The 20,036-nt window shown below is 35.5% G+C and overlaps 1 protein-coding gene across 4 annotated transcripts in view; it reads right to left on the reverse strand.

The window, feature by feature from the left end:
* Positions 1-17,985, reverse strand: part of LOC117114220 (eukaryotic translation initiation factor 4 gamma 3-like) — a 33,680-nt gene extending 15,695 nt beyond the window's left edge. Inside the window, exons 1-10 of one of the 4 annotated variants that reach the window (XM_033257820.1) lie at positions 17,845-17,985; positions 17,545-17,701; positions 16,244-16,292; positions 14,803-15,009; positions 7,413-7,559; positions 3,856-3,955; positions 3,320-3,564; positions 2,525-3,080; positions 1,608-1,711; positions 354-840 (exon numbers count right to left, since the gene is read on the reverse strand). In XM_033257820.1, the coding sequence (XP_033113711.1) occupies positions 354-840; positions 1,608-1,711; positions 2,525-3,080; positions 3,320-3,564; positions 3,856-3,955; positions 7,413-7,559; positions 14,803-15,009; positions 16,244-16,292; positions 17,545-17,627 (1,978 nt within the window). In that variant the 5' untranslated portion in view covers positions 17,628-17,701; positions 17,845-17,985. The other 3 variants (XM_033257819.1, XM_033257821.1, XM_033257822.1) reach the window with 3 other exon arrangements.
* Positions 17,986-20,036: the final 2,051 nt, after the last annotated feature.

The raw sequence follows: 20,036 nt of genomic DNA on the forward strand, positions 1-20,036 counted from the left end.
ATTGGTGTCTATAAATGATCTGGTTGATAATAATGAGAGTAATGCACATGTATTTTTGCTAAACTTTTTTGTGAAAATATGGAAAGAATGGGGATTTAAATTAATATGCAAGCAACAGAGACACACACCAATCTCCATGCACTTATAATTACAGGTCTCCCTCCACTTAAAGACCACTTTTGGGACTGAAGTTTCAATGATTTTTAGCAGCTTTAGTCTCTAATTTGAATAATAATTATAAGACATTTGTCAATTTGGGACCATATAAAGGTGGTCCTTAATTGGAGGTGGTCTTTAATTGATGGTCTTAAATTAGAGGGAGACCTATATTACTTAAATACTATGCATCTCACCTTCCCTATATTTGTACTTAAGTTCTATTTTATTATCTTTGACAACAGGCTTTGTGTCTTCATTTAATTCTGAATTCTCCGTAACAGTTTTTGTTTTGGGAGCAGTATTTTCCTTTTCTTCATTTTCAAGCTCTTCCTTTTCTGTATTTGACACTTCATGTTGTGTATTAAGTCCACCTTGAGGTGATGAATCTGTTACACTTTCTATAATTTCAGTTTCCTTCACTTGATTTTCTGTTGGTTTTTCTATTAACTGACAATTTTCATCTACAGTATTGTCATTTACTGATGATATACTTGATTCTGTTATAGTTCTATCTTCAGTTGTATTCACAATTTGATCTTCACTGGACTTGTCATCTTCAACTGTAGCAATTTTGTGGTCATCAATGATTGGTTGAATTTCATTTTCAGAATTTGTCAATGTTGTTTCTTGTACTTCTTCAATTGTTGCAGACTGTGTTTCTTCGCTTATACTTGCACTTTCCTACCATTAAAAAAAAAAGTATTTAAGATAAAATGTATTATGCTAGAAATTTTGTTCGAACACCAACCATAAGATACATCCAACACATTTGTACTATACATTTATGAATGATGTGCATCTATGGACGAGGTACATCTACGCACGCCCAGTGTATGTGAATGCCAGGTCTATGTCCACGGTGCACCTATGCCAAGTGTCAATTTATACCCATTGTACATCTGCGGCCAAGACACATCTTCCATCAGAATTCATCTGTGTATTACTGCATGTCCATGCAACGATTATGTATACTTCACATATCCGTACCCTGTGTTACTTGCTATCCGTGCCATGTGGTGTTATGCACATTTATATCGATGCACTTATGAATGCCAGTGATCAGCAGTAGCACCACCTGGGGGAGGGGAATTTCCGTCGGGCAGGCCTGGGCCCCACTGTAATCTGACGCCGCTACGAGGTTGTCAGATCCAAAATAAAAAAAAAATTTGCCTATCCAATTAACATTATTTTGATGCCAATCCCTAATACTGTGGTCTAAAAGCATAACCATAACTACTGCCAGCAAGAGTTAAGAAAAAGCTACCTTAAAATACACGAGCCGGGAGGAGTAGATGCTAAGTTCATGTAATAATATTGTTGGCATTTATAGTGCTCTTTATTGGAATTTCATGGCAAAACATTTTTTAGAAAGTAATTTTTTTGAAGTGAGAGAAGAGCATAACAGCTCACTGTACTCTATGGGTGTTAAAGAAGTTTGTTAACTTTACCTTTTGAGGTTCCTCAGTTCTATATGCAGAGAACATGTCATCATCCTTTGCTGATTTTTTGTCTAACTCTTGAAAACGCTGCTTCTGATTCTTCTTCTTACTTACTATATAAACAATAAAACAACAAAATGAATGCAAAACACTAATAATGTCTAAGAGTGATACCAAGACTGATGCCCCTAGACTTTTGCCTAGTGATGCTTAGTGTGGTCACACGAAGTCACAATTGGTGCACCTACAACTTGATGGCACCACATAGATGCACTAGAAAATAATATTGTCGCAGTGATACCTAAACTAATGCACCTAAATGTTAAGTGTAGAGTGATCAAATTTTTGTGTGACAGTTGATGAAACTAAATGTTTGGCCACATCTTTCCACAGCACTTACAATTTCTCTGATAAATTATCTTAAATTTCCCTCCAAATATTTTATTCCATCATGCAATGTTATAGACAACAATACAATGTGTTTAACACCAAAACATCTGTTTTGTTTACCTAGCAGATGACCCGTTTTTTGCATGAGATGGATAGGCCTACGCAAATAACGAAATCGTATAGTACTATTTCTGGACAATTGGATTCCAAGCTTTCAGACCTTACCATGATCACCTAGTGATGCCAGAGTTGATGCATCTAGACATTAGCTTTTGATTTGTGAAAACGTAGAACATAATGTCGTGTTAATTCATATGCACATGAAACGGTTGTTAGCTGAATCTACGTTCAGGCCAGACAAAGACTGTACTGTATTGGTTTCTCAGTCTTTGCGTCAAGTCGTAAAACATTGAAATTGATTTAAAATACAACATAGAATGCACGCGACAGTGACAGTGGCAGATGACTGAATTTGTTCTATGTTCTCGATCGAAAGCTCCCTATTGATTAGTGTCACACACCACACTGAAGCTTACCTTGTGAATTATCTGTAACATCTGTGTCTGCAGTTGGTTGAAGGGATTCCTGTTGATCCTCTGCAGGTGGAACAACAGAAGCTACACTTTCAGTCGCTGTGTCTTGATGGACAATTTCTACTGCACTGTCTGATTCTTGGATTGCAGTGACCGGCTTAGTTACGCTTTCTGCCAGGTTGCTTGTTTCCTCTTCAGCTTGTTTAGGTTTGTCTTTAAAGTCCTCAGACTGAGTTTGCTCAACAGTGATTTTTTGTGGTGGTTCAGTGGTTGGTGCTGGTTTATCCACATTTGCTAGAGATACTGGCTGAGCTGCAGGTTGGCTAGCATCAGGGGGAGCTACAGGTTCTGTTGCAGTTGGCTTCAATATTTTAGGCTGCTGCTCCTGTCTTGGCAGTATAGTCTTTTGTTGAGAAACTACAACTGGTGGTTGAATTTCTTCTCTCTTTTCCTCCTCTTCGGGGGCCATAGCTAGACGAGCAACTTCAGCCGCGAACTGTGCCTGTATAGCTTGGTTTGAATCAACTGAAGCAAGCTGTAGAGGTGGTGTTGCTGTATTCTACAAAATCAAATTAAACAATTCAATTCAGTATGGAAAGCACCACATATACATACATGCTACCAAGGACACAGAATAATAGTAATAATGGCGAAAATAATGACCAAGGTTGGAGATACTATCTTTCTTGAGTTTGTACTTTACTCCCTCTTCTGAAACACAGTAAACAGAAGAATTATCAAAGCTAAAAATAAATATTGACTTGTTAAATTAATATGCAAACTGGTGAAACAACTCACCATTGGTGGTGTTGAAGATGTTGCAGAAAGACCTTGCTGTGGTGAAATATTAGAACTCTCACCAACAATTGATTCAGTTATGTCTTTATTAGTTGCTGGATCCACTATAGTAATTACTCTCCTAGGTCTTGAGGGCTTGGAATAAGTTTGTGGTTGCTGCTGCTGCTGTCTAGGTTGTGCTTGCTGTGTGTACATTGGTAACTGAGCTGAGGTTTGCGTTAGTGATTGGTTTGGTATGTAAGGAGCTATATAAACAAAACATTGGCATTATATATTTACATGTTTTACATTATTTTCTCATTGCTGATCCCGCTTACAAATATTTACCTATTTACTTTTCAAGCACACAAAATATCACAATGCATTCTAATAAATTTTTAGGTCAAATGAAAACCCTATAGAAATAAAAATGCATATTTCAAACAGGGAATCAAATATTGCATGGGACAAACCAATAATTTTTTAAGGAAATATATTATTCATCTCTTCACATTTAACTCAGGAAATCAAGATGAGTTAAAATTATTTAAAAATACCTTGCTGTATATTAGGAGTCCCAGCATAATACTGTTGAGTTGGTTGCTGTGTATACGTCATTGTTTGTTGGAACTGCGGTGAAAACGTTCGTTGGTGGTACTGGAAGAAAGTATAAACTTCAGCATAAGATTACTAACAAAAAAACCAGGGCTCAAATATAATCATGACTATACCACTTAGAACAATGTTGTGCAACTTTTCTAGCCCTGGGGACAATTTCTTACCTTATGAACAAGCTTCACATAAAAACATTTCAAGATAAACAATATTAGGCTTCTAATCATAAGACAGTATAATACATGGGTCATTCCGTGCCAACTCAACAAATTTTCAGAAAATCATGGCTGGGTACCGTATCAGATTTTCTTGAAACTCGGATATAATGTGCACCAACATATCTGACGAACAAACCCAAAATTTGACTTGCTAATTCCAAGTCGTTTAGAAGTTACAGCCATTTGAAATTTTAGGGTCATACCCCTTTTTAGCTCTCAATTATGACATATTTGTAAAGTTGCATTTTCAATTAGCCATATCTTCAAATAGAATAAAGATAATTAACTGAAAATTGATATCTAGACTAACTTTTGGCTGTAGAACAGGAATATGACATGACTTTTGGTATACCGGACCCCGTTACGAAAATATTGGTTCGTATTGGTTTGGTAGGTAAACCAACCAAACAACTGGTAGTTATTGGTCAAAATTCATCCTAATAGCACACAAAATGTTGAACCAACAAGCAATTATAGATAGTCAGGTTTTGAGTACACGATAGGAAATAGAAGCCAAATGAGCCATTATTTGATGAAAAAATTGCCTGAAGCCTGCAGGGCTGAAGGCCATTCTTGAAGGAAATAATGATTCCCAAGGCTTCTATTTTCTATAGTGTACAAAATTACTGTCTAAAATTGTTTTTTAAGTCAGTTGTGAAGTTCATCACCTTTTCCATGGCCTTTTATAACCAAAATGTTGGTTGTTGTATATTGGATTGGATGTATTCGGTGTAAACACCAAGGAGAGCCTACGGAAGTCTAGAAGAAGATTTATTTCAAGTGGGGTCCTTCTGGTGGCGATTATGCAGTTCACCAGGAGAAAATCTCCTACTATTCTCCAAAGAGCGTACAGCATTCTTTAACGTGCACATGGGCCATAAAATTCAAACGCGACCAACGGCTTAAACGCCTTATCCGAAACACATGCGCTATTGAAACTCATATTTCAGCCCTCCAGCTGAAACACATGAGGCAGTAATGGGAATTGAACTGGGTACATAGATATCGCCACGGTTCAGAGCACACACACTGGCTACCACCAGATTAGCCAACTGAGCTAAGCTGCTGTTTAGCGCTGGCTATAGGCCCTATATCATAAATTCATCAGTGATGGGTGCATTTATTGCTAATTACGCTGCACATATTATAATGATTCCTTAGCGTTACCAAGTAGTACATGCACTGACACTCTTTGCGATACGGAGAAAATGAATAAATTGATTGTGTTTAATGATGTTTATTAGGGGTTCGTAGGTAGGCCTAATCTCCTGGTAGAGATTAAAATGTATTCTAAACATTATTATGAATCACTTCAGTGTTGCCTTTTTTCTTCAGTTGTTAAAGTTAATCACCTTCTTATCTCATAACCAATATGCATTTCTAGGCCATGCCTAGGATGGTCTAGCTTTGAGCTTTTTGGCACAAGGGATGCAAAATATTGATAAGTGGTTTGGGGGCATATGGCTCAGCATGTAAGGCAATGGACTTTTGATCGTGGGAACGGGAGTCCTTTGCCTGCATCCTTAGGCAAGACACTACCTACATTTGCCTCTCTCCACCAAGGAGTACAAGAGGGTTCCTAGTAGATTCAAGCCTAACTGCGCTGCTTACTAGCTGCAATATTATGGAATTCTCGCCCAGGGAGCTGAGTATGTGTTCCATACGCGTTTGATCCAATGACAGGGCTAATAATGTGAAGCGCTTACAAGCTTTAGGCATGAAGCGCTAATATTAGACCAACATATTATAATTATTGTTAGTCATCAGTCGGGAATAGGAAAATTCAGTGCAAATAAAAGTGATGGCATCACCACTGACTTGTATACAAAATTATAATGTGAGCTTTATTGAACTTACTTGCAAGTTCATACCATGTTGCGGTATGACTGGTTGTATGAATGGTGGTTGCTGTGTCTGCATTATCTGTCCTGGAAAGCAATTATAGATAGTCAGGTTTTGAGTACACGATAGGAAATAGAAGCCAAATGAGCCATTATTTGATGAAAAAATTGCTTGAAGCCTGCAGGGCTGAAGGCCATTCTTGAAGGAAATTATGATTCCCAAGGCTTCTATTTTCTATAGTGTACAAAATTACTGTCTAAAATTGTTTTTGAAGTCAGTTGTGAAGTTCATCACCTTTTCCATGGCCTTTTATAACCAAACTGCTGGTTGTTGTATATTGGATTGGATGTATTCGGTGTAAAAAGATTTATTTCAAGTGGGGTCCTTCTGGTGGTGATTATGCAGTTCACCAGGAGAAAATCTCCTACTATTCTCCAAAGAGTGTACAGCATTCTTTAACGTGCACATGGGCCATAAAATTCAAACGCGACCAACGGCTTAAACGCATGCGCTATTGTAACTCATATTTCAGCCCTCCAGCTGAAACACATGAGGCAGTAATGGGAATTGAACTGGGTACATAGATATCGCCACGGTTCAGAGCACACACACTGGCTACCACCAGATTAGCCAACTGAGCTAAGCTGCTGTTTAGCGCTGGCTATAGGCCCTATATCATAAATTCATCAGTGATGGGTGCATTTATTGCTAATTACGCTGCACATATTATAATGATTCCTTAGCGGTACCAAGTAGTACATGCACTGACACTCTTTGCGATACGGAGAAAATGAATAAATTGATTGTGTTTAATGAAGTTTATTAGGGGTTCGTAGGTAGGCCTAATCTCCTGGTAGAGATTAAAATGTATTCTAAACATTATTATGAATCACTTCAGTGTTGCCTTTTTTCTTCAGTTGTTAAAGTTAATCACCTTCTTATCTCATAACCAATATGCATTTCTAGGCCATGCCTAGGATGGTCTAGCTTTGAGCTTTTTGGCACAAGGGATGCAAAATATTGATAAGTGGTTTGGGGGCATATGGCTCAGCATGTAAGGCAATGGACTTTTGATCGCGGGAACGGGAGTCCTTTGCCTGCATCCTTAGGCAAGACACTACCTACATTTGCCTCTCTCCACCAAGGAGTACAAGAGGGTTCCTAGTAGATTCAAGCCTAACTGCGCTGCTTACTAGCTGCAATATTATGGAATTCTCGCCCAGGGAGCTGAGTATGTGTTCCATACGCGTTTGATCCAATGACAGGGCTAATAATGTGAAGCGCTTACAAGCTTTAGGCATGAAGCGCTAATATTAGACCAACATATTATAATTATTGTTAGTCATCAGTCGGGAATAGGAAAATTCAGTGCAAATAAAAGTGATGGCATCACCACTGACTTGTATACAAAATTATAATGTGAGCTTTGTTGAACTTACTTGCAAGTTCATACCATGTTGCGGTATGACTGGTTGTATGAATGGTGGTTGCTGTGTCTGCATTATCTGTCCTGGATTGTATGCATTAACCGACTGGCCACCTGCTCTTTGCTGCATTCTCATTGCATTTGGACGTGGTATATACACCTGAACAAAATAAAAATTAACAATTACCATTCAAATAAATGCCCAGGTGTATATTTTTGAGGAGGGTTATTGAGGGGGAATCTATTCAAGGGAGGCTTTATTTATGATTGTGTAAAATATACTGTTTACTCAAATAAAGGCCCCTTAATTTCACTGTAAATGTGTAATACAACACGTAATTACCATGAAAATGTGCAATTGCGTGATCATGAAGACTTGTTGATCACACAACCAGGTTACAAAAAAAGTAATTCTACTGAAGTACATTAATAGAAAGTGCTGCAAATGATATTGTTTCCATTTAGAGTGTTTATTTGAGAAAAAAATGAATGCCTTGGGGAAACATTTATTCCAAATGAGGCATTTTATTCAAGGGGTGTTTATTCAAAGTAAGGCATTTTTTCAAGTTTTATTACCAGATTAAGACAATTCTGGAAATAAAATTAATGAATCCACCTGATGAAGACAAATAAGCAATAATCACAATAAGGCATTAAAATATAAAAAAAATAAAAAATAAATAAATAAAAAAAAACCTGGGCTTCATTCTCAAGATTCAATCCAACCATTTACATCATGTCTTTTCTGGCTGGAGAACAGCAATTAACAGGAGAAAGAACCCTTAACCCTTTCCAGTCTGCCCCATTACCATTGCCTGAGGCTGTACCAAATCTGGGAAATTACATCATCTACACTAAATGTCAGGTTTTTACTGGGCGCAGGCATTTTATTTGGTCTGAATACAGGAGGCCCTCTATAGAAATACTCCTACATCACTCTCAAAAAATCCTATAGAGGGCAGCCTATCTATAAAATAATTACTGTATCATGAAATCTATACAGGGCGTATGTACGACGCCCTTCGCTATAAAGTATGGTCAAAGAGGGTGTCGTCGCGACGCCATACGGCTGGAAAGGGTTAATAATTTTCTAGTAGAATTTGTTATCAGTTGATCAGCAATAGTATAAAATTAAAGTCTCACATTTTGTTTAGAAAAACTATATTATTTCTTTACTAAGGAGATCAAAATACTTGTATGGTGTTTTTTGAAAGCTCCTTAGGTTTAAATTTGATACCTTAAGCAGGATTTTATGTGTGGTTGCCATTTTATCAACTAAAATATATGGTAATGGTTGGCAATGCACTATGGAATTAAGAACATGTTTTTCAAAAATTGCTGATTGCCAACCAATCTATCCAGTTTTTTAAAATATTACTATGCTTGGCAAACACACTTACATAATGATGATCAAATACTGTAATACCTAATAAACAGTTTGTGTTAATTCACTTACAACAGAAAGCAAAGAATGGTGATGTGTAATATTGAAAATTTATGAATTAGGAAATTGGTAATTTAAAGGTAAAATAATATATAAATAGAAAAAACAAAAGTTTTCAGTAGTAAGTACAATGGTTATCAATGGTAGAGTGAACAGACACAAAGGATTGAAAGCAACAAAGGAGATTGCAAACTGAAATGAGAATTGCAGAACATAGAGATCTCCAGCTGAGAATAAAGAGCTTTTGGAATGCTGGCCTATTCAACACCACCAATCAAGTTCACTAATTCCCCAGTGATTTCTTTAAGTACCATATTCTCTATAAAAATGAAACCGTATTCTAGTAGTTGACCTTCCCATTTACCAACTTCTCATTTACGAACCTTCTATTTTACGAACGCTCGGCCGATGACGTCATCGCTAGATTTATTCATCTAAATTTTGCTATTTTTATTTATTTTAAGAAAAACGAATTACAAATTGACTAAAAAATGCATTATAGTACTAGTTATACAGTATATTCCATAAATACATCATACTACTTTAGGCTTTTGAAAGTCAAACCAGTACATTATGTAAAATAATCAAAACTAGCCGAAATTCAGGCAGGTAGTGTATGCTGCTAGGCTTACCTTGTCTAGGCTAAGGGCAAGGCTGGGCAGCCTATACCAGGGGGGCCTACCTACACTGTGTTATGGTTACCTGCGGTCTAAATGCTTTGTAAATTGAATCAGATAGTCTGAGTATAAATGTATGGTAACATCAACTTTTTATCCTTTTAAGAATAAATCACTGTTCGGATATTCAATAAGCATCTGTATTATTTGTTTTTCACTGTCAAAAAACGATTAGCAAGCTGCTCTATTTTTAGAAGATGAGTTCAGCAATTACCCATCATTCAACGCTACAGGTACCAAAACCACATATTTGGAAATCAGGAAGGTCGAAAAAAATAGGAACAGTTTCTTTTTTTATATTACCTGTATACAAAAATACTTTGACTACCTGCAAATTAAATAAATAAGTACAAATTTAGTACAAATTAATATCAATGTTTGTTTTCTAATTTGCTACAAATTATGGAGAGAGGCCTAGCTAAAGTTAGCAGAGAGCTGCTGCTAGGCCCAGCTAAACCTTGGCTAAACCACCACTGTATGTTGAACAGTCAGCCTATAATTAGTGACATGGAAGATAAGTCGGTCTATCCATGGAACGATGTCCTTAGCCTACTATCAATCAATATTTAATATATGTTTGTCTTGCATTAACATTTAATTGATTCTTCAACAATTTCTATAAATGTTTAATGAACACTTCAAGGCAAAATTAAGCCTAGATATTGGTAGGCAGGCCTAGTTATAGGCTAAAACTTGGCATTTTCAAACTTGAGGGCGCTGTTCTTACGAACATTTCATTTACGAATTTTCTCAATTACGAACTGCTTTCAACCCAAGGTGTATGTAAATGAGAAGGTCGACTGTACTAGTAGTTATTTTAGAATTTAAGTTCAGGAGATGTCAGTAGGTCAAACTAGTTGACCACCAAAAAGGTGAGGGCACCATCTCCACAAACATTATAATGAAGCCGGTCAGGCTTATTCAATAGAGCAATCTACTCTGCCTGCTACTCTGTCTCTAGTGCACTCAATATTAGGCTATACTTTACTCAATGTGCAACATCTAGGAACAATACAAATCGGTATTCCCCTAACAAGGAAATTAATACCAGTAGTTAAGTGGAACATGTATGGTAATTGAGATCTGTTGCAACAAGGAAGGGTTCGAAAAGGGGGGGGGGGGAAATGCTAGGCCTAAAACTGTTAAGTATAAAATAAGACTATTTTATACAATATGACAGGATTTTCAAATCAATTACTGTAGTGATGTTTTATTTCATGTGATTTAAGTCTAGAATTCAAATAGAAAATTGTTCAATATTGGGTTTTGAAGAGCTGAAACAAGAAATGATGTTTAAATGAAATTAATAAAGTATTGTACACAACCAATACATATGAGTGAAATGCCTTTCTGTTTTAAAAATGGTATATTATACAGTACTTAATTATAATATAGATAGTATATTATACTTAATTATATTAAGTATTATAATTAATTCTGGTCAGGAGCCTTTTATTCCGTCAAATCATTCCACCAAATCCACCTTTGGGATATAACACTGCAAATACTGACCAATATTTTAACAACTTTTCAAAAATACATGTGGATAATTTTACAGTTACCACTTTTAAATAGGCCTACTGAAATACAGTAACTAAAGACAAGCTAGCAAGTAAAAAAAGGCCAAACATTTAACAACAGATAACACCACCCATGGCCGGCCTCCTCTTGTTGTTGGCTCTGACTTATTGACATTGCATGTACAGTAACACCCAAGCAGGCCTCCTGTTGTTGCAGGCTGTCACTGTTAATGCTTTTGACCTAGTATTTAACTTTGCATGCACCTGTGCAGTGTTATTCTACACAACTAAAAAGTCTTATTATACAACAAACATTTTAGCCAGAAGATTCACATTTAAGTCATTTCGAAGGTCAGATATACTATATACACCAGGCTACAGCAGACTTTTATTATTATACTGTATTAATTAATATGTTTAACTGAATGTGTAAATTACTTGAACCACTGGTTCTATAGTTATTATTCATTGATCAATCAACAATGTAACAACTATCTGATCATCCATATTGATTCTATTTATTTAGTAATCATAAAAAAAAACGTTTGATAAAAATACAAGGAAACATTATGCCATTGCCACATGTGACAATGGTGTGCCGCAATACATAATAAAAAATACACAATACAGTACAATAAGATTATAGACAACAGTGGTTCATTCGAGTCCAGAGTGACATGTAGTGGTTAGGTTAGCAGAAAACAAAATTATAACAGTTTATAAACTAACTCTTGATTAAAATATCCTGAACATATCAACTTGAGTGCGTGCGAATCAAATTCAAGCAGTAGCAGTTAAATAGTCCTGCCTTTAAAAACATTAAGTAATCAATATGTCTATTCAGATACTGTAAATCCTAACAACTTTTCATAATGAATTTTAATGCATGATGAAAAGTTATTAAAAACACAAGAAGCTATAAACACTATGTTGTTTTAAGAAGCTAACAATGTATTAGCCTAGCATAATCAAACCAATTTGATATGCTAGGCTTTTTTTCCCTTCTGTAGCCTAAGTAGTGTTTCAATTTGTCATTGAAATTTATAATCTGAACTTTTTCAATTCTATATCTAAAAACAAATTTGAGGCGTTTTCCAGATATTAACAGCTTATCTTTAACATTCTCACATTTATATAGAAAACCAGAAACATCACTATCTTAATGAAATGTAGTTTCAAAATACCATTTTCCAATAGCATTTACTCTATCACATATAATGCAATTTAATGCAGTGTCATACCAATGTGACCAAAATATGGGTCAAAGGTCACTAGGCTTCCTACATCGCTCATATTTAAAAATAGCGTAAGAATGGCAGCAATTTTGTTTCCTGTTTGGATACACAGTACTTGAACATGTTTTTATTTCACAATTGTTACTTATAGTTTTAGTAACAAATAGAACATACTACTGTCTATAACTACATAAAAATATATCATTTTCTGGCGTATAAGTTGAACCCCAATCTCTAAAATAATTGGTTTTGTATTAACAGTGTATTAAAATTCAATAATTTTTCTAATAAAGCTTCTGTAATTGGCATATTTTACTATCAGACGGTATCCCTTTGAAGTCATTTGTTGCTCAATTTTCTTCTGTTTCTGGCCTTCAATGTCTTCTATATCTATGCTTATAATTATTATTTCTATATCGTCTACATGTCCATTTGTCTACTTATGCATTTGTTTTGTTGTTCTTTCTTCCGATTCTGATATTCAATGGATACAAGGATAGTAACAATAACTTCCAACTTAGCTTTATTTTACTTGGTGCAAACATCATACAAATTAATTAAACTCAGCCCACGAATTTCAAGTCGGCAATCGGCAATTGCCGACCATATTGCTGAGCCAGAATTGCTACATTTGCCGACCTAGATTTCTTTGCTTCAAAAATTGCTTGGAAAGTCAAAAACTTTTACTGAAACAGGCTGTAGCAGACACTAAATTTCATGTACCAAGGCAATTGCTGGTTTATAAAACAGACTTGGTTTGAACAATAACTATTTCTAATAGGCATGCAGTAGGTACGATAAGAAAAACGAAATTTATTCGGCGATTTTCTTATGTAAAACATAATATTATACTACACTATTAAATTAATACAAGTACAACCATTCTTTCACCAGCAATATATTGATTTAAGAGAACTTAACAAAATCACAATCTGTAGATGACGATGCAAGGTCGAGTGTTCGGAAAAATCGTAGTTTATACTATATAGGCCTAGGTAGTAAAAAATTGCCGAGGCTGCTGACCTCGGAGAATTTAGGTCGGCAAATTTTGGCCAACCTAAATTTTTCCTAATTTATGGGCTGTAAACTGTATGGGAAAAACCAAATGGCAAAGCCAACAAAAGTGAATAAACTTCGCATGAATTTTAGGTCACTTAAAGAAAGTCGGTTCGCTAGAATCGTGAGTTCATTGTTAACAGTATGTCGGAAGGGTATGGTCATTTGTGTGTAAATAAAAATAGATTTGAGTGGGTCATCAGCAAACAGAATAATCAGTCAGGCTCACGCAAAATGGCTTCATTGGGATAACTAGTAATAATACAAGGAATCCTAATCCAATGAATTACAATGTCACTGAAGTGAACCTCCTGTAAATCCCTTTCTTTTTACGATTTTACAATTTGAAATATTTCGCGGCCTTTTGTTTTTGTGATTTTACAATTTCCAGTCATTTTTTAAAAATGATACAGCAATCTACAATTATGTTTTTAGTCTATGTTTTAGCCAGAACCGATTTTGGTGGGTTTTTCAAGGAATCTCCTACCTTCCCGATTTTTAGGTAGCTACTCCAGTGGAGGCCTGAACAAGGTTTTTTTCAAATTGAAAATGTTAGAAATATTGCAGCAAATGTACTGTAGGCCTAGTGTAACAAAGTTGACTAAAATGTTTACTAAGAGTTGTAATAGAAAAAAAAAAGAAAATGAAAAAATTCAGAATGAGATATTATTTAACTGAGTGCACTAAACAGTTATAAAAATTATTTGAAAATTCTAACTTAGTATGTATTTCAATCATTGGATTATGTTAATTTTTAAGAGCATTATGGAATTGTTCATTTTCTATTCACATCACAACCACACCATACAGTACATCACAAGGTTTCACAAAGCCCCATTCACAGTTCAAAGTTTCTTTCACTATACTTTGTCTGTGGTTTTTAGCAACATTGTAGGCAGTCGTGTTCCAGGGACAGCGCGATAGAGCGGGCGCTGGCTGGAAGCAAGTAATACTAATACAAATAAACCTTATTTGCCTTCCATAAAAAAACGAAAGAAAAGCATCTTCAGCTGGCAGAAGTAAAATACTAAAACATTAAAATCCAAAACAGAAAAAATGTAAAAAATGTAAATATATAAAATTTAAAATTTAACCGCGTGTGCGCTCCTTGTCACTCAAGGGATCGTGTGTTAAGACCCATGCCTCCAAAAATATTATCCATGGTGAGCACCTTTATGCCTAATTCGTCTCTGCAATATTTTTGTAGAGAATATTTTTAGTCCCAAATCAGAAGGCTGAGCAATTGTAAGCTACAGATATACTAGCCACTAACTGGCATAACAATCTTATTTGATCATGAAGACAGTAGTGCGGTAACATATTCACACAAATTTGTACTGATGATCTTATGGGTTGGCTATTGTTACACCAGTCTCCATACATGCAATGACATCTAACATGAATTTAAAATTTGTTTGAAAATGGTGCAACAATAGCTACTGCCTAAACTATTAACATTTTGTGAACTCACTTGATGTCTTTGATATACTAATGGAATTTGAGGCCCGCCAACAACTGTTCCAGGATTTGGTTGTATTGGGTTGCTCATTGGGCCAGACTGGGATGGCGGTGGTGTAACTGTAGGCCTACCGGCCACACCAGCTTTGTTTAGATCATGGGGGTGATTAGGTAGAGGTGCACCTGGCGATGGAGATTGACCTGGCCGTCCCTGCCTTCCCTGAAAATAAACAATGTTCATTATAGTACTCTAGAAAAAAAAAAAACCTATTCATTATATCTCAAGCAACTGATTTATGCAGTCATGGCAAACGATTACTAATAAGCACAGAAAAATCTAATTAAAATTCAAAATTTTCCTTTATGGATGAGGAAGATGTCTATGGGTCAACCTGCCAAATACTATATAAAGACAAACAATTTTAGCAACAGCTCATCAATCATGATGTGAAGCTGTACAGTAGTCAGTTTAGTTTGAAACTAGAGGATACTTTCATTTTTCAACTGTTTTATGATGATAACACTGTTCTTTTACATTTTTATCAATTCTATTGAACCTGTACAATGATTATGGAATAAATATAATGATAGACATTCACTCAAGATGATTCAGCTAGTGTAGCTATCTTTTAATTACTTTTACATTTTAATATACTGTACAAATATACAATATAAAACAGTTATAATTAAAATTTAGTAAAATGTAAATAAAGCATGCACTGGCGGATCCAGGAATTCGTAATGGGGGTTCAAAGGAGGAGTTTCCACAGCTTCATGGTTGGGGCAGGCCTGGAAAAAAAAATGTTTGTGAATCTGATCATAAAATTGTCTCGATAAAATGCCTCCTGCACCAAATGTTATCTGTACACTTTATAGCACACAGTATATTTTTTAAAAATTTTCCCCCCAAAATTCCTCCGGGACATTCGTGATGCCTTCGACCGCCAGTCGCACAGTCATGCACTTTTTCCAGCTCTGGGCCCCAAGGTAAGACATTTTCTGATCAAAATGGTACCTCTAAATGGCTGGATATATGGCACTAAGACTTTAATACAGTTTTTGTTTTCACCATTACTTTTTTTTATTTTGAAAAATTTAGGTGGCCGGGGACAGATGACACCACTCCCAAGTCTTCCCCTGGCATATGAATGGAAAAAAAACAACAGGTGCAGAGATCCTTAAGAAAGTTTCTCCCGAAAAAAAAAAAAATTATCAAGACGTTAAAACATACAAAGAAAAGACAATAAAAATTCACAGACAACAATCAAAATATTAATGTGAAAAAGGAAAGCACTGATGTATTGAATAGGTCATTATTATAGAAACCAATACTGTAAATCTATTGTTTACATTAAAATGTTCTAACAGATACCTAAATTAGGTATGATTTGAATTTCATTAATCAACTTTACAATATCAAATCAACCTTTGAGAAACTGAATAAAAATACTTACTGGATTATAACCCGACCGGCGTTGATAGTCGTCACGAGGATAATGTCCACTACAAAAATTTTATAAAGGAAAAGGACAACCTGTACATGCTTATGATACTACAAAGTAGGCCTACATACCAATTTGACTGACAGTTGACTGAATAGCTACTCCAAAGCATGCATCAACACCAACACATCAATAATTAAAACTAAAAACATAAAAAACACAAACATTCAATCTTCTATATATACACCATATTATCAGGGTCTATTTTGAAATAGCACCACCAACGTCTCGCAACCTTTCACTGGGGGACATCTAGCAGCCTACCCTGATGAGCAGCTGGCTAGTCACAAATAGAGCAACGTGCAACATATAGTGCTGCTAAACCTTTGCTATATCAGCAGCAAACAGATACGATCTTTTTGCTAATTACTTTATGTAAACATTGAAATAGCTTTTTAAGACTAATGTTTAGTACCAACATTTCGTTCTTTTTCTGTTTTAATATATTTCTGCTCATTAGTAATTTAGTTTTTTATCGTTTAATTAATCCATGATGGTAACTACGCATAGCAAAATTCTTGGCCTCTGGAAGTTCTCCAGTGGTAGTTGCCAGGTTCTCGGAAATGTTCATTTATTTAAAATTGGGTGAAAATGGTGTATAATATACAGGCTAGACTATGCAATACTAACTAGCCTAGGCCTAGGTTTGATATGTTGAGAAATCAAATTGAAAACAAATAATGTAGATGACATAATTAAATATAATAGATATTACTCATTAATCACATCATTTCTGCTTCACACATATGGAATGTGAAAAAAATGCTGTACTTTGTGGACTAACAATCCAGTAACACCCAGTGATGCCACTGGCCAGCCCATCCCCAGAATCAACAAAACTAGTGTCTACAGAGAGAGCAAGACATGGTGATAATAAGGCCTAACCTAGGCCCCTAGGCCTAGTCTAAGTACATTCCTGTAGTACATCCAAGAATGGTATTTATCATTTCTTCAAATTCTGTAAGTTCAAAAAGTATGTTCCAAAAGACACGCCACATTTAGAAAATTGTGGAACGTATGTTAACATTAATTTCGGCGATGTCTGCAGCCATGCGCAGAAGCTGTTCACCGCCCTTTAGTGTGTGTAACACGTTTCGCCGGTTTCATGGTTGTTGGTTGGTACTTTCTAAATGTGCGAGTGGTACGTAGAAACACAAATTGATCGTCAAGTAGGGTGAAATATCGCAAGTCAAATTAATAACGTTTGAAATTATCTACTAAGAATTTGTAACCGAACGTTAAATAAAGGATACGAAGACTGCTGCTGTCCCCGAGAATGCACCGAATGCTGGTTTTGTGGTTGGGGTGGCTTTCCTTGGTGAATATTATAGCTCATTGCAACGTGAAAACAACGGTAGTCCCTTTGTAGGACTAGCCGTTTTGATGGGCTACTTGTTTAGGATTTTTCTCCTACAAACAGAAAAAGAAACATATGTACTTAAACAAAATGCTGTACTTAACTCAATGTACGTCTTATCGTATGATACATGCCAACTCTAAAGCCATGATTACATCAGATTCGAAATATATATCTCATACTGTTCCCACATTACCTTTATGCGATGGCCGCTAGAGGAGATAGCCAAAAAGCAATCGAGCGGAAATTGACGAACGTTTCCGAAAATGTTTCCGATAATTAGACTTCATTCAGTCGTTCTATGGAAAATATGTTTCTGAATGTAATTCATACTTTCAATTGTTATTAAACAGAATTACAACAATGAAATAATCTATGATTGCCACATAATAAAACATGTTTAGGTACATAAATAACTACTAAAAACAAACAAGTGGAGAACTCATTGTTTTAGAAACTGGATGTAATAGTCTAATTAGATTAACTGACTAAAGAGGGTAGCAAACACAGAAAGTGTCTTGAAATCACTTCAACCACCTCCGACTAAATACAACCATTAACTCCAATGGGAACATTCACTTTAATGCATTTATTTATTTTAAAGCATTCTGATTTCCTTTGCTAAAATTAATAATGATAATAATGGCACTGTATCTACTGTGTAGTTACCGTGTATGCTTAATACTTTGATTAATAATAATAATAATAATAATAATAATAATAATAATAATAATAATAATAATAATAATAATCAAATAATAATAATAATAATAATAGTAAAAATATTAATAACAATATTAATAATAATAATAATAATAATAATAATAATAATAATAATAATAATAATAATAATAATAATAATAATAATAATAATAATTATTATTATTATTATTATTATTATTATTATTTATAGGTGTAGTTTTGTCCTACCTGACGTGGAAATGTACTGAATACTCAGTACGTGTGAAAACAATTGCAAAAAAATTTCGGATGGGACTCGAAGCAACGATCTCCAGATCACTAGCCTGGCATCATACCTCTAGACCACCGAGCTTGTGCTTGATGGCTATCGTTGAATTCGAGTCCAAGTAAGCAGAGGGTACTGCAATGTTGTTGTTGTTGTTATTATTATTATTATTATTATCAGTGGCGTAGAAAAATATTTTTCATTGGGGGTGGGGGGGATGATTGGCGTGTTAGCCAGTGGTGTAACAGGCGTGGGGGAGAGGGGCACACTGCCCCTCCCCTGACGGCTTTTACCGGGCTGACCAAGCCGTCGTACCAGCTGGATAATAAGAGAAAAGAAAGAGGGAGAGGGAGAGGGAGAGAAATATGAAGAAGAGGAAAAGAAAAGGAAAGGAAAAGAAAAAGAGGAAGATATCATAATGACCAGACTCACAACACCCTGCAACCCCTTCTCCACTTCAAAAAATGTCATAACTCCTTTGATCTATGCTGCCCGATGGCGTAACCCCAGGGGGACAAGGGGAAAATATCTATCTTTAGAAAATCTTTCCCCACCCCTTGATAAATGCATCCTCTGAAAGTGTCTAAAATTCTCAAAATCTTCGCGCGCATTTTTTGTGACGGTAGGCCAATTTCCTCTGTAAATTGCACATTTTAGGAAGTTTTCATCAATTCTGACAAAATTATAATTAAAAACATAAAATTTTGTCGTGCATTTCTTAGGGTTTTTTTTAGGTTTATCCTTTTAAGTTATTTAAACACATAATAGTCCCAAACTCAAGAAAGAAAAATTTTAGATCGTTTTAACCTAAAAGAAGGACCTCAATGTGTATTGATGGTGAAAGAATATGTTTGTAATAAATAAAACCATGATGAAAATGCTTATATTTAGTTTAACACACGTGTGTGGCCATTATTATAAATAAGATAAGCCCTATGTCGTATTGTTTTCTATTTGGGGAGGGGGTGGGATGGGAATGATAAATTACTAACCAGAAAAATAAATAACTTTGCCACCCCCCCCCCCCCCCCCCCCCAAGACCCCTGTTACGCGCCTGGTGTTAGCGCCAATGTGTGCCCTTGTGCGGACAGAGGATGTGGCCCCCTCTGAAGCGGGAAACCTTTTTTTTGCAAAATAAATTGATGCAATTTGCTATTATAGGCCTAATCAATAAATTCCTCATCAACCGATATAACCTTAAACATTCTTGGGATTGACATAAGATAACTGATGTCGTACGCACCCTTCAGTGTGAAAATGTGGCTTGCTTTGCAAACACATCTAACATCTAAAGAAAGAAGAGCTTAGATTGGTACCAGATAAAAGAATTTTGTTATCAACATTAATACATTATGCTAATTTTCATCTTTGTAAGCGCATAAGACATTGCAAATTATTTCTGTGACAGTCTTTTGAAGTGT

The sequence above is a fragment of the Anneissia japonica genome, unplaced genomic scaffold (assembly GCF_011630105.1).
Source record: "Anneissia japonica isolate Jap-2015-1 unplaced genomic scaffold, ASM1163010v1 scaffold1525_len913038_cov183, whole genome shotgun sequence".
Taxonomy (NCBI): Eukaryota; Metazoa; Echinodermata; class Crinoidea; order Comatulida; family Comatulidae; genus Anneissia; species Anneissia japonica.